Source organism: Maylandia zebra, linkage group LG4, assembly GCF_041146795.1.
Source record: "Maylandia zebra isolate NMK-2024a linkage group LG4, Mzebra_GT3a, whole genome shotgun sequence".
Classification (NCBI taxonomy): Eukaryota; Metazoa; Chordata; class Actinopteri; order Cichliformes; family Cichlidae; genus Maylandia; species Maylandia zebra.
The window spans coordinates 6769380-6790182 of NC_135170.1; the positions used below are offsets into that span (position 1 = coordinate 6769380).

Below are 20803 nucleotides of genomic sequence, written 5' to 3' on the forward strand. Positions count from 1 at the left end.
ATTATTAAGTGATAAGAACAAGAAATCTGATGTCCTGTAATCATTATGATGCTACAATTTGAGATACAATAAATAAAATAAGTTTGTGCACAAAGTATCGGATCAGTATCGTCGATACCACCCTGAATATTACTTGGTATCCGATCGGAAAGAAAATCAGTGGTATCGCACATCACTAGTACCTAGTCAAACTTCACTTCTCCTCTGTCTGCCCTGCTCCGTTTCTCCAACAGCGCGCTCTTAGGCAGCAGCTGCCCTGCCCCGCTTAGTGCCTGAGCTCGGATCATACCAATATTAGGGGGGGTTTACGCACAGTCATAAATTCCCACAGTGTGCACTATGTGCTTCGAATATTGTGTGTAGTTTTTTGCTTTATACAGTTGTCAGCCAGGCATCTAACTATGAAAAAAAAATTACACTCCAAAAGACCCCGGGCTTCTGAAAAAACAACCCGGGCTTAAGCCCAGTAAGCCACCCCCCCCCCCCCCGCTCCGCCACTGGTGCTCAGTACCTTGAGAATATTCTTCCTGGCTCAAAATGACTTTATATGATTCATTAGATTTATGTTTGGCAGATTATAGGCCAACATGTCATTCATAACCGTTTAAATTCCCGGAATTCACTTTTCGCCACAACACCAGTTTGCCTGTGTCGTGGCAAGGTAGGGATCAGCGACAGAATTTGCTTCCCCTGCGTAGGGAGTATGTCTGGTTGACTCTGCCTGCATTACAACCAACTAGATGAAGTAGTGATGTTTACTTTAGTAAAAATTGAAAGATGAGCGTCGTTACATTACCGTTCAGTTTGTGAGTTACAATCAGAAAATGATACATTTATTGTTCATTTATCGGACAGGATTATTTTTGACAAATCAAAGAAATTTTGCCCGATAATTACTTTTTTTCCTAGTGTAACTTCACTTCAAAGAGCTACAACTCAAACATTTCGGAGTAATAAGTCATAATAAGAAGTGCATCTGAACTAAAAATCAAGAATGAGTGATACTGTTTGTCAGTGATTTGGAAATTCTTTCCATTGCGTGCTTGCCACGCAGGGGAAACAAATTTTGTCGGGGATACCAACCTTGGCACGACACCGGCAATAAACAAAAGCTCTACCTCTGCTAAACTGTACATTACACACTTCAGAAAACACAGTCTGGTGTGAGGAAAATCAAAGCGATCGAGGTAACTTGTAATCTAGGTTAATACTACAGTGTGACCACTAGATGGAGACAGTGTCTGTTCTCATGGATAACGTGTTGAAGACCTGTTGCAAATTTGTTTCCAGTCCTATTCAAACTGTGATGATTTACAACAACTAAGAGACTAAATTAGAAATTAGGATTATGTTTGCAAATGGTATTCAGCAATCCACAAAAAACCCACCGGAAATCTGAAGGGGAAGTTCGTTTTACTGTCGCCTGGCTCTCATAAATGACATGAAGCAGCTTTTTGTGGTCAGTCATGGCAGGCACACAGCAAAACATCCTTCACTTTCTGATGCTTGGTAAGCAATAATTTCTATAATGTATAATACTTTTCTTTATGTTGTACGGAGATAGCATGAGACAGTCTTTAAGTCTCAGTGTTCAATGCAAACATTCATCATTATATTTGTTTTATTTATTTTTTTGCCAACCTTTGTCCTGTGTAATCTCACGTATTCTTCTTCAGTAGTTTCTTGCATCTTTGCCTTTCTCGCACCTGCAGCAGGTCAGTGTCTTCTCATGTGTTATACATACATGCTTAAATATAAAATTTTGATATTTTTAAAGGACAATATTATATATAGTTTATATTATGTGCTGATAGGTCCGATCAGACTAGCTGGGTCTGGGTCCACTCGGTGCTCTGGAAGGGTTGAAGTCTATCACAGTGGCTCCTGGGGAACAGTCTGTGATGATGACTGGGACTTAAATGATGCCAACGTGGTCTGTAGACAGCTGGGCTGTCGGAAAGCGGTGAAGGTCACTTCATCTGCTGACTTTGGTCCAGGAAGTGGGAAAATCTGGCTTGATAATGTGGCCTGTTCAGGAACTGAAAGCTCTATAACTGAGTGTGGACACAGTGGATTTGGGACACACAACTGTGGACATGGCGAGGACGCTGGTGTTGTCTGTTTAGGTGAGATAATGTTCTAATAAATTGTGCTGAATAAATGTATCTTTCTCTGTTTAGATGAACAACTCTGTGACCCAGTCACTATAACTGAGCTAAACTGAATGGCAAGAAGGAAAGTTGGGCTGGGTTATTGGCTTTTGGCTTTCTTTTGGTTTCTTCAGAATTTAAATGATACAAAGTATGTTATCTTTCATAATTATTATTGTTGGTAAGTGTGTGTGATGGTTGCATGACCAAACAATAAAAAAGAAAACACTAACACTTTTTAAACAAATGTTCCTGTGACTAGGTGCCCATATCAGATTATCTGAGTCTGGGTTGAGTCAGTGCTTTGGAAGAGTAGAAATCTACCACAGTAGTGCATGGGGAACAGTCTGTGATGATGGCTGGGACTTAAAGGATGCTGAAGTGGTCTGCAGATCCTTAGACTGTGGTACAGCCCTGAGTGCCACTTCATCTGCCCTTTTTGGTCAAGGAAGTGGACAGATCTTGCTTGATGATGTGGCCTGTTCAGGGAGTGAAAGTTCTCTAACTGAGTGTCAGCACAGAGGATTCGGGACACACGACTGTAACCATGGTGAAGATGCGGGTGTCGTCTGTTCAGGTGAGCAGAAACACTGAAATTATAATATTTGTTTTCTTTGTTATTACTCATTAAACATTTTTAGTGTTTATGGAAAATAAATGAACTCTCGAGTAAAGCTTAAAAATAAGTACGTTCACATAGCAACAGCTTTTACACAAGTCTTCTTCACAGCTCCACCATAATCTGGTGGAGCTGGAGCAGTCGAGTGGTCAGCACCAGCAGATCTCATCAGGTCATCCATCATCATGTTAGTTAACTTAAAGTCTGGCCCTCATTTGTGCACACTTGGTTTCAGTTCCTTCTGCTGGACAAACTCCTTCAATTAATTAAATTTTTACACATGAACTGACATGCAGTTGTTCTTTACTTGTGCTTTATTTTTAGTCTTTTAACTTTCCTCTAACTAGTATAATGTTGACATCCCTTTATTTAAAGACAGTTATTATAGCAGATGAATGTCTAACATCTATCAGGTTACTTTTCCAGCTTCATGCTAACTCATGATGGTATGTCTGAGATTTCAGATGCTTCTTGTAGGTGATAAACTCAAGATTAATTTTATTTGATAGATCAGCGTAGTACAGCCTCACTCCTTCAGTTTTGATTTGTGAATTAGCTAAGGCTCGGCTAAGGTTAGCATTTGGAGATCTCATTATAATGGGGTTTGACATACTTGTTTTTTTACATCCTTTTTTGTAGAGAATGTCAACATGTGATTACTACTTGAAAGTGTCACTTTGATGCTGCACAGCTTACATGTTCTTCCAGTGATAGTGTGGGCTGTTTCTTGCTACTCTGGCTTCCTCCCAAAGACATGTATATTGAGTTAATTGGTAATCCTAACTGATTATATTGGGATCAGTGGAATATGATTATATTAACTGCCCTGCATCTCTTCAAAGCAAAAGATATCTAATAGTTAATAATAATATTAATAATGATGATAATAATGATGATGAGAAGAAGAAGAAGTAGAAGAGTGGGCTGCTTATTAAAGTCTGTGACCTTTTGGAGTAAGATGTCTCAAAAACTGAAAACATTGCTAAGGCTGTCACTTATGTTTATGTCTTAACATTTTTTCAGATTTTAGATTTTTCTTCCTGCTCACCTCTCATTTCCCCCTTGCCTTAATTTTGTATTTTGCATTTGTATTTCCCTCTTTTTATTTTTAATACATGCATGCATGCCTCTTTGTGTGCTCTGCATTTTCCTTAAGATAATATAACAGAGGTTAAAACATGAACAGAGTGGATTTCAAAGCTTGTCAATATGGACGATGAAAACAAGCAGCTCTAACAAATTTATACTCTATGCTGTCATAAGCTGCCCTTTACCTTTCTTTGTTTATCAGAATATATATATTGAATATATATAAATATGTGTGTGTGCACGTGTGTATGTAGCAACAATGCCAAATATTCTAAGTCAAAGTTCATCAGTGCTGCAGATTTTTGGTGGTAAGAGAAACCGAAGGGTTTTTGCAAAAGAGGAACTAAAGCTGATTTGGGTGAAAACTACATGTTCTAGACTGACAAACTAAATAAGATGAAATACATCACACCGATGGTCAGAAATTTATTTTAAGGAAAAATGGAATGTGTTCATTCTGTTTTAGTGTCCTTGCTGCTGCTGTTTTAATACAGTCAATCCTTCTGCTGCTCCACTAGAAAAAAACACCATCTCCAAATTATTTTAAAGACTGTGTAATCATTAGTGACTTTTTGCAGTTAACATTTACATGTGTGTGTGTATATATATGTATATATACACACACACACACACACACACACACATATTTGATTGCCGGTGCAAATTCTGTCATTGATCATGGTGATTTTCTCATTTCATTCACTGAAGTTTGTGAAGTTTCAAAACAAGATGTTCGAGTTAGGTCAAAGCTTCGACTGTAAATTTAGCATCTAGACCTAATTTCTATCGAGGACACTCAAAAGAATAACTGTTATGTAATCCTGCAGTGATTTGTTAATTTGGCTCAATTCCAGCAATTGACACCTTCCCTGCACGTTTTTAAAACTAGATGTGGGGAAAGCAGCAATATCAGCCCATTGTAGAACAAAACAGAACAGCCTACAATGCCAGCAGGCATGAAATTGATTCTTGAAAGAAAGCTTGAAAAAATAAAGTGGATGTGATAGTGGGTTGCAAAGTGGCTTGCAGTGAGAATGTCACTAAATGTTACTGTGGGGCGATCGTGGCTCAAGAGTTTTGTAATCGGAAGGTTGCCGGTTCGAGCCCAGACTTGCATAGTCTCGGTCGTTGTGTCCTTGGGCAAGACACTTCACCCATTGCCTACTGGTGGCACGAGTGTCCGGCAGCCTCGCCTCTGTCAGTGCACCCCAGGGCGGCTGTGGCTACAATGTAGCTTGCCATCATCAGTGTGTGAATGGGTGGATGACTGGACGTGTAAACAATATACAAATACAGGCCATTTACCATTTGTAAAGAGAATTGCTAGTTGGATATGTAAACTGGTATCAGTTGAGCCATATGGATTGTTATTGGGATTAGCTGAGGACATCGGTGTAGCTTGACTTTGTGATCTGTTAAAACTCACACTATTCTTTTTGTTTGGACTTTTCAGCGAGTCTCCCAAAACCCAGCATCTCTGTAAATGAAGGTCAGGTTAGCTGGGGTCAGAATATCAGCATCACTTGTTCCGTCTCATCTGAGTTCTTAGATGGAACTTTCACCCTCAAGAAAACCTCAAGTAATTTCAGTCAGACTGAAACAGGATCCAGATCTGCTACCTTCAATATCCACAGAGTGGACTTCAGTGATAAGGGACTGTACCAGTGTCAGTATGAGAAACGCATTTCAAGTAACACATTCAGCTCCCCCCTCAGTGACTCTGTCAGAATCTCTGTTACTGGTAAGAAGAAATACACTTTCCTGAACACCATGTTGCATTTGTTTTCTATAAATAATCAAAGGGTAGTCACTCAACTACCAATATATTTAATATTGTTTGGGTTTTTTTCTTTTCAGTAAGCAAACCCAATATCTCCATCAGTCCTGCTGGTGAGGTGACCTGGGGTCAAAACATTGGAATCACTTGTTCAATCTCAACTCAAACTTTAGGTGGAACATTCATTCTGATGAAAACATCAGATTCATTCAACAGGACCCAAAACTCAAACACAAACTCTGCTACCTTCAATATTCCTGAAGTAGACTTTGATGATGAGGGATTGTACCAGTGTCAGTATCAGGAAAGCGGCCCAAGTCAACAATTTTACTCCCCAACAAGTGACTCTGTTAGGCTCTCTGTTACAGGTAAGAAAACAAATGATAGCATGTAGTATGTATGATAGTCAATAATTAATAGCAATGTATATAAGAGGATACTGCAGTAGTTCTTTCTAGTATTTATGACAGCAGTTGCTGTTTTATAAAGTTTCTGACTGCCTGACGAAATGCTCTCAAGGCCCACAGTACTGAGGACTAAACACAGACTACTGGAAACAAACTATTACACACTGTGGAGCATTTAGCAGCTAAAAAGAGCTAAATGTTAAGTTGGGGCCTAAAAGAGTCAATGGTGGAATTTCATTCACCAGGTCACAAAAAACAGTAACACTTGAAAATAATGTCACACTGTTAGTAAAGTATTAGTAAGTGCGTAACTCATCATTTATAAAGCACTACTCCTCATTAGTATGTAACTTATAAATACAGATTTAAATTTTTATTCATGATTAATTCAGAAATTCTAAGTATTATTATTATTTAGAGACACACACAAATATATACATATTTGTATTTGTATTCTATTTTTATCTTATTGTATATAGTATTTTATTTTATTCTATTCTGTACAGTTGTGTACTGTATTTATTCTTATTGTATTCTAATTTTTGCCTCATAACTTTTGCACTGTCCACTTCCTGCTGTGACAAAACAAATTTCCCACGTGTGGGACTAATAAAGGTTATCTTATCTTATCTTATCTTATCTTATATATGTATATATATGATTACGATTTTTGTGAGTGTATTAATTGTGGTTATTTTTTTATTGTAAATTAAGGTAGTTGCTAGTTGTTAGTTTTGTGTGTATTTTAAGTATTTTGTGTGGTCTTCTCTAAAGTGAGGATAGTGGTGCAGTGGTTAGCACTGTTGCCTCACAGTGGGAAGGTCCTGAGTTTGACCCCAACATCTAGCACACCCTTTATTTGTGGAGTTTGCATGTTCTCCCTGCATGTTTGGTTCCTCCTGGTTTCCTTGCAGTATCAGTGTATCATGAGGGATACTTGATATTTGTGAAGCTCTTTGAAAAACTCACTATTGCCTTGTGATCACCTTACTAGTCTTAGTATAATGAGGCAAAGCTACCCTGTGGCTCCAGCTGTCCAGTGTATCTTTTATTCCTAAATCCACTTTATAAACTATGGTTTAGACTCTGGTCTTAACTACATGTCAGTATTTTGCAAACCTCGGGGGGATTATGTTTGTAACTGGCAATAAATATTTACATGTCCTGTATGTCTTTGTTCTTTGTCTGTGTCATTTATCTGTTGTGAAGATAGCTGAGACTTGTTCGAGTCTTCAGCTACTTTCATTTTTTTTCTAAATGCTTTATAAGGCAAGTCGTCCCTTTACTCGTCACACAAAATACTTAACAACTAGTAACTGTCTGAATTAACCATGAATTACAGTATGATAATAAAGTGTCTGTTAACACACTCACAAACAGTTCAGTTCATCTTTAAAAGCATTGAGTAATACGTTACTAATGCTGCACTTAAATGTCTTAAACATTACAAAGTAAAGAAAATCATGATCTTAATCTCAATCCGTTTTCACACAGTGAGACTGCAGAGGCCCAGCATCTCCTTGACATCTCCTAATGCAGGACTTGTCTGGGGTCCTGAAGGTGCACAGATCACCAGGGGTTACAGCTTTGTCCTCACCTGTTCCATTAACTCCACATTTTCCAGTGGACATTTTATTCTGAGCTTCTCTGGCTCCAACCTCACAGAGCCAGCAGTCAACAACTCAGCCTCCTTTAGTTTCCCTGTAGCTGAGTATGAACAGCAGGGCAACTACAGCTGTGTGTACGAGGTCACAGTGTCCACACGGACATTCAGATCTGCTGCAACAGCACCGATTACTGTCATCATTAAATGTAAGTACACTGTTAAATATATGTATTTTTATTTTTTACTAAGAAAGAAGAATCATAAATATCACTGGCAATTCTACTGGGCAGTATTTTTCCCTCAGACGTCTCTCATTCTGTTAATTTCTAAATTTGTATGCATTTAAAAAGAAAGAAAAGGAGAAGCAGGTATAAGTCAGAAGGCAGTTCTGATATAGAAACAAAGCTGAACAGAAATAGGAACAAGCACAACTGATAATATATCCTAGCAAAGCAATCCTTTGCTATTTGTATTTGCTTATACATGCTCTGGACCAGAGATGTCAAACAAATCGACATGGGAAAGACTCCAATCTGGCATAAATTTTAGACTTTATCTGAATTTTCATAGACTTTTTAGCTTGTCCTACTGACAAAGATCTCACCCACAGTCATTCATTACTACATCAAAGTAATTAAGTAACAGAAACAATTAAATAAAAAAGTTTGGGTTTTGCACAACAGAAAAACTGAGACATATGTTGAACTTGCACTTCTTTTTCTTATATTGAAAAAATGCAGGTATTAAATGTGCTATAACTTTTGTACACTGTTTCAACCCACTTAAGATGAGTGTGGGCTGTATTTGGCTTCCGCTGTAAAATGGGTTTGACATCCCTGCTCTGCATTAACAACCTAAATGAGAAGCAGTTCATTTCAGTGGGACAGAATGTGTTCTAATAGACAAATGCTGTCCTCCTAGTGTCTTTGATGCCGCTGGTGTCCTCTGTATCTGTTGTAATCCTGCTGCTGCTCCTGCTGCTGCTCTTAGCGGTGTGGCTGATCCTCAGAAGAAAACGACAACACAAGCAGCCTGCAGCTCTCATCCAAACTCAAAGTGTGTACTCACCAAGAGACACAATTTTAATTGATTACAAGTTTAACTATATATTCACATTGTTTTCCTTTACGTGTGTTTCAGTGGTTGTCCAAGTTGGGAATGACTACACGTGGGGAGACAATGAGGGCGATGAGGAGGTCTATGTGAATGTTGATCTGCATCAAAAAATAAAAGGTGAAGCTACAGGAGAGGATGGAGACTTGAGCGATGACTATGAGGAGCCAGTGAATGATGGCGACTGTGATTTTAAGGAAACAGATCCCAGTGACTATTACAGATGTCCAAAAGAGGCCTGTATGTTTGTAGACAATCACAGGGAAGAAGATGATGATGAAGAGAAAACTAGTCATGCAGAAGATGTCTTTGAGAATGTATCCCCTCCATCACCAGTTTATTAACATTCATAACAACCTGAATCGCATAAACATCCAAAATACAACCACACCGAAAATACCTGCAGGCCAATAAATGTTCACCAGTGTCGTATGGGTTCTATTTCTTCAATATACCATTCTTTGTAACAATATTTCCCTGATATAATGAATGGTATTTAGCAATTAATCTTGTATTATGTGGTCCAAACTGAAGTACTATAAGTACTTTTAAATTACAGTTATTTTCGATTCCTTGTGGCATGAAAGTTAAAGGAATCATCTTCGGCCCAATGCCTTTGGTGGTCACCTGACTTTACAATGTCCTGATCTGTGAGTTTGATATCGGTTCTTATTTAAAGGTTCCCCTTCTGGATCTCTGCAGGCTGCATGTCAAAGCTAAATGTGAAGGGTGTGTGGGGGGAGGCTCAAATGATCGTAAAACTGTTTATCGAAGTGTATCGTTAAAATTGGGCTTTGTCCCCTGAGGTTCTTGTCATGTCTGCTCCTTGTTCATGACGCCCAGTTTCAAAATATCAGGAGAAAATTGGCAAAATTGCTCATCTTGAAGCTTTATAGTGGGACTAAAACCAATGGGTGATGTCAACCGTTCTAAGGTTATCCTTTCCTCTAACATTAAAACATTTTCTTTACACTGTAAGAAAATATTAGTTTTTTACCCTACATATTGAAATCCTCTTATTCCAAGTAGCCTTTGACAAACACCACTGAACAATTTAGGTTCAAAAAACTGTTTGACTTTTTTTCACCCTTTATAATCTTACAAAGAGTGCATCAGTAATGGATGGAAACATTCTTTTAAACAACCTTTCCTTTGAACCTTTACTTTTTTTTTCATTTTATTGAGTCATACTGTATTTTATATTTGATCTTGGACGCGAATCTGGGTTGGCTTCATTTTAAAATGTACAAGTCTGAGCCTGAATTATTGTTTTTCAATGCTTTTTGTTTTTATCTTCATATGTTATTCTATTTTCTTGGTGTATATATCTAAAATAAAATAAAAAAGGTTTTATGTTGCATGCTACTGTACACGTCAACATTACATTATACTCTGTGCATGATACTCAAATACTTTTCCAAGGCAAACCAGAAGTTATGTATTGATATTTTGGTAAAGTTATAAACACCCTGCAAATACTTTGAATAAATTCTTACAAAATATTTAGTTTCATCAGGATGTTATTGCAGACACTCACATTAATACAACCTTGACTGGTCTTAATTTGGATGTTCTTGTAGAGCCATGAATAATAAGCAGGCTGATCTGGGTGGTGTAATAATATCTTAGTCATTTGGAGATGCAGATACAGCAGCTATCCAGAGTCTCCACTTCTATTTCTGACCTTGGCATCCTTTGGTTTACTGACATACTTCTTTATTTATGCAGCAGCCCCGATGATTCAAAGCTGACTTGAACATTATTCCATATGTGTTCTTCTGTATATCTTTGTTCTTGTGAACAGATCTTTTGGCTTCATTATAAACGGGCACAATGCCTAAAGTTACCAGAGAGCTGAATTTAAATAACTTTTTTTAAAATGACAGAATACTTAACTCCATAAAACCTTTTACAGCCATTACACACATCAAGATAATTAGTTGGCATTTTGTATCAGCAGACTGTACCAAGAGTACCAACCAATCACATTCAAACTTGTTTCTGGTTTGAACCAATGATCTGACAGTCTGATGCCTACAAAGCCACAAATACATATGACACAGGGTCCTTGTAATGTTCACAAGCAGCGCTCACATACACACAGTGTGGAAATGTTAGCACTCTGAGCTCATCCTCAGTGATGAGGCCCTGTAACCTGAGACAAGACAGACTCTGTTTATAATACAAGCTCAGCTCTGAGCAACTGCTGAGGTCACTTGTTGGCTGTCATTTAATGTCTGATAAATTGAAATGTACACAGAGCACACAGCCTGACACATAAAAGATATTTAGAAAGAAAAATTCCAAGATACTCATGTAGTATATGCTAGTTAGCTAAGCATAGCTTAAAGGAAGGAAACACTGGATATATTGAAAAGTAGTCTAACTTTACCCACCAGTTACTACAGAGAAAGATGATTAAAAAAATAGGATTCAATATATTAAACTATAACAGTTTAAAATGGCAGCGCACTGGTGCATTGATTAGCACTGCTGTCTCATATCGGGAAGGTTTGAATCCACCAGCAGGCAGTCTTTGTGTGTGGACTCTCCATGTTGTGCTTGTATGGTTTAAGATAAGCTAAGACTTTATTGATCCCACGGCGGGGAAATTTGTTCATTACCTCAGCTCAGGTACAGATAGCAGAAGAAAAATAAGCAAACAAATACAAAATAAATAAGATAATACACGATATACAACAGCAGCATACACAGTATGTGATTATGGATAGAGGGTTGTGGAAATATACAAAAAATAAATGTAACTACTTACCACTACTATTATTACTAAATACCCGAGTAATAGATATATATAAGTATGAGTATAGACGTATACTCGGGGTCTCTCTGGGTACTCCAGCTTCCACCCACAGTCGAGGGGATGAAGCTTTATTAAACAATATTGTTAAACGTTTCAACACTGTGAAGTTTGACTTCACAGTGAAGGCACATTGAGATGCAGTAAGCATTACTTTTACATTAACATGCAACTAAGTCTTCATCTACTGTCTGTAGGCACAAAATAATGCATTACTGATCCCTCGTCACACATGACTAACGCTAATGAATCAATGTTCAGACGTTACCTAATAATGTAACATGTTCATGTGAAATTATTAAATATTATTAACAGTGCCTTTCACTGTGTTATAACATATCTTAAAATTAAAGTGTTTATATGCATTTCATACAACCTGTTTGTATGCATATTTGCTTCATGTTTTGTTTTGGGGCTTTTTTTTGTATTTTGGAGTTTATTTTTGCACCATCCACCTGTAAGGAGAAGCATTGGAGGATGACCTTTGCTGTCTTTACTTCAGTCAAAATAAAAATCTCTAGGCGCTGAAATCTGAGCTTGTTATTGCCTCTTTTTTTCTTACATACTGCTATGATACTTACTTTAGTAAAATGTGTTGAATTTGCCATAATTTAAATCACAGTTATATCGAGTCAACAAATCATAACTTTTCAGCTGACTGCTATTTGTGGAGTTTGGACAAATAAAGAGCACTATTTCCATTAGTCAGTTCTGAGTGATGGAAGTAAAATGTTGCGCAAAACGCATTTGTGCAGTTTTAGTTTTTTGACATTTACTGGCACCATTTAAAGAAGTTACAGATTTTGAGCACATAAGTACTTTAATTAAAGAGAAGCCATTTTGGCCTAGACAACGTTTGTCAAGTACAAAAACACACAATTCAATAAGATAATGTTTTATTTGCTTTAGTGATCATTTATTTCCTCACTTGTAATTACTGGTCTTTTCATTCCAGTTAAGTTTCAAGTTTTGTATCTAATAGAAAGAGGTTCAACACTGCTAAAAGGAGTTTACATTTTTGCACTATAAGGTTTGTGGCTTCCATTTGTAACTGAATTCTGTTTGAGGCCGTCTGTCTGTGTTTAGATGATATAGCTTTTCATTTGCAGCACGATGGTGCGGTGACTGTCACTGTTACCTCACAACAATAGGTCCTGGGTTCAATTTCACCATCTATTTGGAGTTTGCATGTTCTCCTTGTCGTGGGTACTCGAGCTTCCTCCCACAATCCAAAGACACGTGGTTAGTGAGGTTAGGTTAACTGGTGATCCTAAATTACCCATAGGTGTGTATGCGAATGGTTATCTGTCTCCCTGCGTTAACCCTGCGACCTGTCCAGGATCATACTAATCATTCTTTTGTCACAGTGAATTGTTCACGTCTTCTTATCCCTGTTCAACTTAAAAGAGCACTGAGCACACAGTGTAGGGTTCTTCTTCACCATGTGTCATAAAATGAGATGAACACTTTAAACTCCTAACAAATTGTCAAAGAAGCAAATAAAAACATGTGATCTTATATTAGCCTCACTATGTACAAAATAAAAGTAACAGGAAGGATTTTTTTCCCATTATTTTACATGGTATTAATTATGTAAACCTTGACCTTAGTTTTTTATTTACAGTAAATAAAGAGGAAATGAAAAATTGCTAACAAGCTGCTATTTTCCCAGAGAGGAAGAAGAAGAAAACTAGCAGGACAGCAAACAAGGTGATTATATAAGTATATATAGATATACTATTATTAAAGGAATTTATTTTAAACTAATAGCTATGATTGGACCATGATCGTGGTTTAATGTAAAAGAAGAGATTGTATAATGTGTTAAAAGGTAAACATTAGGCTAAACCTCTTTTGATTTACTGGGGCAGCCCTTCATTCTGAAACGAGCCACTTTAGCTCCTGTCCTGTTAAACCAGCTTTCTTCTGATGAGCTACTTCTCACGAACAGCAGGTGGGTGGGCCTTCTGTGCACAGAAGTCCACAAACTGCTACAAAAATATTTCAGATTTTAAAATATTTACATTTTTGCTAAAATATTTCAGCAAGACTATTTCATAGGATAAGTATGTATAGATATACTTTGCATGACTTGTTTGGGATGTTTTGGATTTGTTTGTCTAATTCACCATTACATTGGTAATTAACCTTCCTGTAAAGTACATCACCCACATGAGAAGTGACACTCTGGGAAATGTGATCTCTCCTTATTTAGAGAACATTTTAATCCCAAAAAGCTAAAAGCTTTAAGGGGAACAGCCCTTACTGTGTTGCCAGGTTTAAACACTTTTTGCTCACAGTGGTTGTGCTGTGAAGCAGACATGCAGTTTAACTTCCATGTCACACAAACCTTTCTTTAGTGATCAGGAGAGAACCATATTACAATAATGTATCACTAAAAACCAATAATCTGTCATTTCTTTATCAGTTCAATTTCAGCTATAATGAAAATGGGTTGAAATGATTAAAATTGTTTTTTCAGCATGAAATAAGAAAACAGGGCAACCACCAAAACAGCTAGTCCACTGATTACGTCAAACAGATAGCAAACCAGGTTTGAGGAGAAGAGATGTCAGATGGATGTGCTCATCTTTGAACTTAGCATTAAAACTGAAAATATTCTGGAGATGAAAATACTCTTCAAGATATGTTCAGATAACCTCGAGTCCACATTCTAGTTTTGGTCGGTTAGATCAAGACTGATTCTTCAAGATTAGGCAGTCGATCAAAGTAAGAAATGATCATGATGTCTCTAAGTGGGAGAAGAATAAATCTATTTGGAAGGTGAGAACTCTCTTAAACAAAACATAACAAGGCTGCCTCAGTCTGCTGTGGCCGTGGACAGAGGATTACTGTAACTGGTGGGTGTCCTGTTTAGCAGTTGAGAAACCAAATCCCACAGCTTCAGAGCCTTAACTTACACAATACTTCTTATCCATAACGAACTTTTGATGTTGTCATTTTGCCCTAGTTTTGGCTCCTCAAAGACTGATATGAGCTTTCATCTTCTAGCTCAAATGTCTGGCCCTCTATCCGGTTGTTCAGTCTGACGTCACTAGCCGTGTCTGGGTCTAAACTCCGCTGCAGGTCCATTTATCAAACGATCACTATGGCATTACTGAGAGTTGAAAAACTGTCTAAAGTCTTTCATCTTTAATAAAATGATCAGCGTTCTGCTCTACCAGGTGTAACAATTGAGTTTAACATCCAGGCATCCATGAAAACGGGATTTATGACATTTAACGGAGTTAGAAGTTAGCAGGGAGTTAGCTCGCTAGCTTCTATCTAAATACAATATAGCATGTCCTGACTGCGGGGTTTTGGAAACAAATTAAAACGTACAGCTCTGTTATCACTTCCAGCATAAATGAAGACAGAAAACTAAACAGCAGTGACGTTTGTAAGGTTACTGAAGTTGGGCTAGCTGCTATATAATGATGTGCTACGTGACCGCTAGCGACACAGCTATGTTAGCATAATATAAACAAGCTAACTTTTTTTCCACTCGATAAAAGTTAACGTGAGTGTTCTCGGTGGTCAGAAACAAATGTAATCGCATGGCAGGATGCTGTAAAAGGACCAAACTTCAGCCAGGAGAACAACTGAGATAATCCATCCACAATACGAGGTTCGTCATTCATATACTGCTGCATGGGCTGGGCTGTAGTTACATCCTAAGGTTTTAAAAACTGAGCTTAAATAAATGATTAGTGGTAATAAAAACCGAGGGAGGTCAACAGTGATCACTGACTGTTTTAGGAGCTTTTTGAGATCAAATAGAAGAAAATACAAAACATTAAACATGTTAACAACACAAAAGCCATATTAAACGCAGACTACTTTAGACCCGGAAGTAGGATTCGTCGCTTCATCACTGAACAACCGGATTGGCTTGTCTCTTGAGAGTCTTACTCCCCTTACACAGTTCTGGTCAAAATCCTGTCTCCCTCATACAGCTCTCATATACCATTAATGACATGGCCTAACAACACAGCTTTAGATTTAGGAGAGCATTGGGTGCAGAGAATGGAGTTAAAGTTTTGCTTTGTTGATATTCAGGAACAATTTAGAAAATGTTTATGCAGGAATGTTTTCTGTCAACCACAATTCATGAATCCAAAGTTCCTATGGTGTCTGTTCACTGATCACCTCTGCCAGCCAAGCCACGTGAAGGTCTTTGCTGGTGTTATTGGCCACATTCAAACATTAAATATGTCCACAGTCACACATTCAAACATTAAATGTTTGAATGTGTGACTGTGTAACTGTAATTTACAAGCTAAGTCAGTTAAATGCAGCTAATGGCATGCTATTCAGTTTACTCTGATGTCCTTAACAAGTGTTCAAAATCCAGCACACTGTAGTGCTTTTAGAAAATAGTAACTTTAAGTTAATTTAGTTACTAGGCAGAAATTCATTTTGGTTATAGTAAAAAAGAAATATTAGAATTTTGTGTTTGCTTTTAACATAGAGGTGAATAAAGTCTTTTAAAAGGTGTTGTGTCATTATTTACTTCATCCTACATACTCTCAGTGAGACAGCACACTTTCAAAGTCCCAGTCTGGGTCACTTATGAGGAATGACAAATCAGCATATTTTCTCCAGCAGTATCATGGCCTTGTGCATACAAACCCAAACAGGCTATGACCATGTGTTGTCTTTAGCTTTTTGATTAATGGCAGAGTATTCCTGACTTCACTGGCACATGTTAGCAAGCAGCACTGAGCTCATAGAGCTTAAATAGCACGGTGGGAGGGCCGGGACAGAGCAGCTGGGGTATATAAAGGACTGCTGTGTAGATTCCCAAACTAAGAGAAGAGTCAATACGGAAAAACTGAGGAAGCTTTCAGTTCTCACTGGACCCTGAAGATATCTAGTCAGAGGCAGGAACCTGCAATCAAAACAACACTGACATCATGTCCCAGCACGCAGCCTTGACCAGCTTGTTTGGCGATGACCCTTTCTTCAGTCATGAACGGGTGCTGTGGCCTCTCAATATTGAAGCCCTGTCTTCTCTCCAGCGAGACTTCTTTAACCGGAGAGCCAAACTAGCTGACAGCCTCCTGAGCCAGCTCTATGATGGGCCCCAGCTGCTCAACTTCAACCAGATGCCCCTAATGTCTAACACATTGAAGCGGTATGTACAGTAGCCCAATTTTACTAGTGGATATACCTGATTTGGGGTTTGTTCAAACCTACAGATTTGGTTTTAACTTAACCATCCATAAGATCACCACTGATCTGCCTAGAGTTATGGCATGTTTTAGCCACATGCTAAATACTAAAATGCTAAAAGTGGTAATGAAGTCTTATACATTTTTGGCATCAGATTTTCTACTAAAAGATATTTTATTTGGCTTTTGTAAACAGGTAAAGAATCTATTAAAAGGGTAGAATGCTACCTAAGATCTACTCCTATCTTAAGCTTAAGCTTTTTTGGATTGTCAATGATCAGTTTAGACATTCAAACATTTGGGGTTTTATAAAAAAATTTAAAATTCTGTAAAGAAAAGAAAAGAAAAGAAAAGATACGATGATGATGATAATAATAAATAAGGCAAGCTTTAGCAGAATCCAAACCCTACCCCAAACACAACTATAAAAAGGTTAACAGCTCTTGTGGGTCCGGAGCAATGATGGAGAAATTATTTCTAATACTGATTCACTTTCAGGCTGAGTGATGATGAAGAGCAGCAGAGAGAGCTTTCCACTACAGAGACCCACAAGGAAGTCCAGCCAGCTAAAGAAAACAACGGTGACCTCCTGGTGACACTAGATGCTCGCGGTTATGCCCCCAGTGACATCACTGTCAAGCTGGAAGGCCGGTGTCTGGCGGTCGTGGCCATGAAGGAGGCCGGAGCAGAAGAGAGCCAGTCCTGCTCTTCCTCATCCTCCTGTGCGTCCTTCTGCTCCTCTGCATCTTCTCAGGCAGGGTTCGCCCAGAAGATCGACCTGCCTCCTCACCTGGATCTGTCCGGCCTCTCCTGTTCCCTGATGGATAACGGACAGCTGCGTATCCATGCCCCTGTGGCTAAGCAAACAGCTGGAGAGGAACGCCAGGTACCCATTCGTTTCAGGACATCGCTGGAGTTTCCCATCAAAAAGGACGACACAGAGGAAGAACAAAGAGACTAGTGCATATGTGGCCCCCAAAACACACACACACACACACACACACACACACACACACACACACACACACACACACACACACACGCACATTTTTGATGAGTTTATTTATATACAGCCTTCCACAACAAAAAGACTCTACAATGAGTAATGTTTACAATTATTAGATAAAGACAACTTTTTATTTTATAACAATGTGCAATTTGTTTTTTCAACTGTAAAAATGAAATAAAGTGTCAAATGGAAATTAATATCATGTAAAATTGGCCTTTGCTGAGGACTACTGTGACCACATGATGGTGCCAACAGCCTACTCACACGAGGAGAATGAAGGAGTAAAAAGAAGTCAGCAGACACAGATGGAGGAAGAGAACAAGAAGAATCCTAAAAGCTGGCATTAACTCCCCTAAGGTGGCTGAATTAGTACCCTTAAAAGGTTCAAGTGACATTTGGTTTCCTGGGGCGAAGTTATTTGCCGGCGTGCTGGAGCTGGTGACAAACAAAAGGAGCAGTTTAACATTTTATGAGTCCTACCCTGAGGGTGTCATGATAGAGAAGAGAAGAAATAAAGGCATTATTAGAAAAGGTGAACAGAATAGAGTGAAAGGGAACAGAAACATTGGCAGTTTCTGAGGGATCAGTTTAACCAAATCCTAACCTTACTTTTTCTTTTCTATGACAATACCTTTAATTTGTTTTTTTCTTAAAGATCTGCTGCCAATGCAAATAAGATAACTAAATTTACTTAATGATACTAACTTGGGCTTTAGGAAAACTGCACAAAAGGTAATATCTTCGCCAACACCCTACCAGACATAACCAAAATAAGAAGATAACATTATTAGATTACTATTATTAACAATTGTACCACATGAGTCAATGAGACTTTATCAGAATGTTGCAAATTTATTAAAAATCAGGAAATCTTTAAGAAAAGTTTCTTTATGCTTTGATGTGCTATTCTAAAATTTGGTCTTCTTTGGTTTAATTATTCTTGTAGTTGTTGACATTGCCAACAAAGACACACACATTTGTGTATGAAAGGTCAAACAATTGCACTGCATGCCAGGATGAAAATCAATCCACAAAGTCCAAAGCACTCCCTGAAGACTTCTGCAATTATCTGTAGTGAGGTATAGATCAGGTCGAGGGTTAAGATCTATTTCTGCACCCTTAAGTGTTTCCTGAAGCATGGTGCTCTTGATAATTCTAAAATAAAAAATATTAGTGCTCTGTAGAGCTAAGTTTAACCTCGATAGAAGAAATAACCAGACGAATGACTATGAGGACTAAATCAAGCCTTTGTAAAAACAGAAAAAAACAGAATTCAGGAATAACTATGTCCTTCACCAAACCATACTGAATGACCTCATTAAGTATCTGTGAAAAGATCTGCAAATGACGCTTCACAAATGGTGCCTTTTTACCCTGATTAAAGGTCACAAAATGGGGCAAACTTTTCAAATCTTGGACGAAAGAGGCTGTAGAGACCAATCCAACATATTTAAGGTTGTTGTAGGGACATCTTCAAAGTGGATGAAAGGTCTTACATAGACTAATGGATTACTGAGTATAAAAACAGCTTTTTCTCTGTTTTATTGAAGCTGACTCTCACAGATCGACAGATACGTACCAGGTCATAGCAGTAGTGAGATAGGTCTCTCATTCCAGCTCTTCACATATTTGACTCTTGTAAAAGACCACTTGGCATCTAATACAAACACATAACAAACATAACAAAACAAAGTACATGCACACTGGGAGCACATGAACTCCCATTGCTGACAAACAGAGATGTTTAATGACAGAATGTCAGAAGACATGAAATTTGACATTTGAATTTCCACAGTTCAAAATTCTTTATTTCTTTTTTTTAATCCTCTCCTCTCTAGCAGCTTTTGCAATCAGTATTAAGATCTGATTGTGCTGTTGTGCCAAACACATTTTGCTTTTCCAAGATCAGCTCTGTAAATTCTCTATAGGCAGACTGGACTTCCCAGCATGGGCCAAACTGCCCTATGCAGCAAGGCAACAAAGAGGGCGCAGACCAGCCCAGTGCAAGGAAGCACCCAGCCAGAGACCAGGTGAACCCAGGCACCAGATCCCCATGCCCCACTCGCAGAGCCACCCAGAAGAGGGTTGAGTTCATGTTTAGGCATAGAGAATGATCGCTCTGAATTTGAGTGGTAGCGGCTAGCATAGACCAAAACTCTTTGTAAAACCATCTGGTGCTGGGGCTTTATCTTGTTAAGGAATTCTGCAATGTCAGCGTCGGAAGGATTAATCTGTGATGAGTTTAAAGCTTATAAAAATCTTTCAAATATTTATTTGTATATTTATATGTTGTTGGTCATGAGCAAGGATCCCAGTGGAATCCTTTAAAGAATAAATACTTGTTGTTGTTTTTTTATTTAGCTTTAACTGGTTAGTAAGTTTTTCAAACCCAGCCTTTGCCTTAATTGTTTTATTTAGTTCTACTTCTCGTTTTGTCAGGTTGGTAATTATATGCTCTTGTGGTGAGGCAGCACAGGCAGATTCTAATGATTTCATTTTTTGTTCTAGTTCTAATACGTTTAGAAAGCACTTTCTCCTTGTTGTTCTTATGTGAACAGTAAGATAATATTTTGCCCCTCATTACTACCTGTCCTGTTTCCCATAGAACATGTGTTGATGTCCCTGCTAGGTCATTATTATCTAAATGTATTGCCCATTCCATTTTGAAATAATCTTGTCTTGTTCTTTAAATAGTGATGTATTAAATCTCCAGCTCCTAATTAGTGGTGTGACTCTTTTCTGTGTCAGACAGATAAATACTAGTGTATGATCACTGATAGTGATAGAATGAGTGTTTTTAATAACGGAGCTGGAACTAAAAAGTAGTCTGAGCGACAGTGTGAGTGGTGTACTGGTGAAAAGAAGGTGTAATACTGAGAGTGGCATCACAAAGACCAAACTCGCAGCCACATCCTTTGACTCACTGCTGTACTGAGACAGGTTGAAGTTTCCTCCTATTATAAGTGTGGTGTTAGAGTGATCTGAAGGAAAACCCATGTCTTCACCCTGCCTTTTGACACCTTGTGAGATGTGGGGTTTTT

At 38.1% G+C, this 20803-nt stretch overlaps 2 protein-coding genes and 1 long non-coding RNA gene across 3 annotated transcripts; all 3 read left to right on the top strand.

The window, feature by feature from the left end:
- Positions 1-521: 521 nt before the first annotated feature.
- Positions 522-7024, top strand: LOC112434774 (scavenger receptor cysteine-rich type 1 protein M130). Its single transcript, XM_076883559.1, has 7 exons — positions 522-1509; positions 1677-1715; positions 1815-2126; positions 2413-2727; positions 5312-5599; positions 5716-6003; positions 6957-7024. The coding sequence occupies exons 1-7, from the start codon at positions 1467-1469 to the stop codon at positions 7022-7024; spliced, it is 1353 nt and encodes a 450-aa protein (XP_076739674.1). The 5' UTR covers positions 522-1466.
- A 488-nt stretch (positions 7025-7512) lies between these two features.
- On the top strand, positions 7513-10263 carry LOC143418313 (uncharacterized). The gene is made up of 3 exons (XR_013098252.1): positions 7513-7854; positions 8570-8704; positions 8789-10263. It is a non-coding gene; the product is annotated as an uncharacterized LOC143418313 (long non-coding RNA).
- Positions 10264-16363: 6100 nt separating this feature from the next.
- Positions 16364-20803, top strand: hspb9 (heat shock protein, alpha-crystallin-related, 9). Its single transcript, XM_024799855.2, has 2 exons — positions 16364-16716; positions 17252-20803. Exons 1-2 carry the CDS (start codon positions 16496-16498, stop codon positions 17712-17714), a joined length of 684 nt encoding a protein of 227 aa, XP_024655623.2. The 5' UTR covers positions 16364-16495; the 3' UTR covers positions 17715-20803.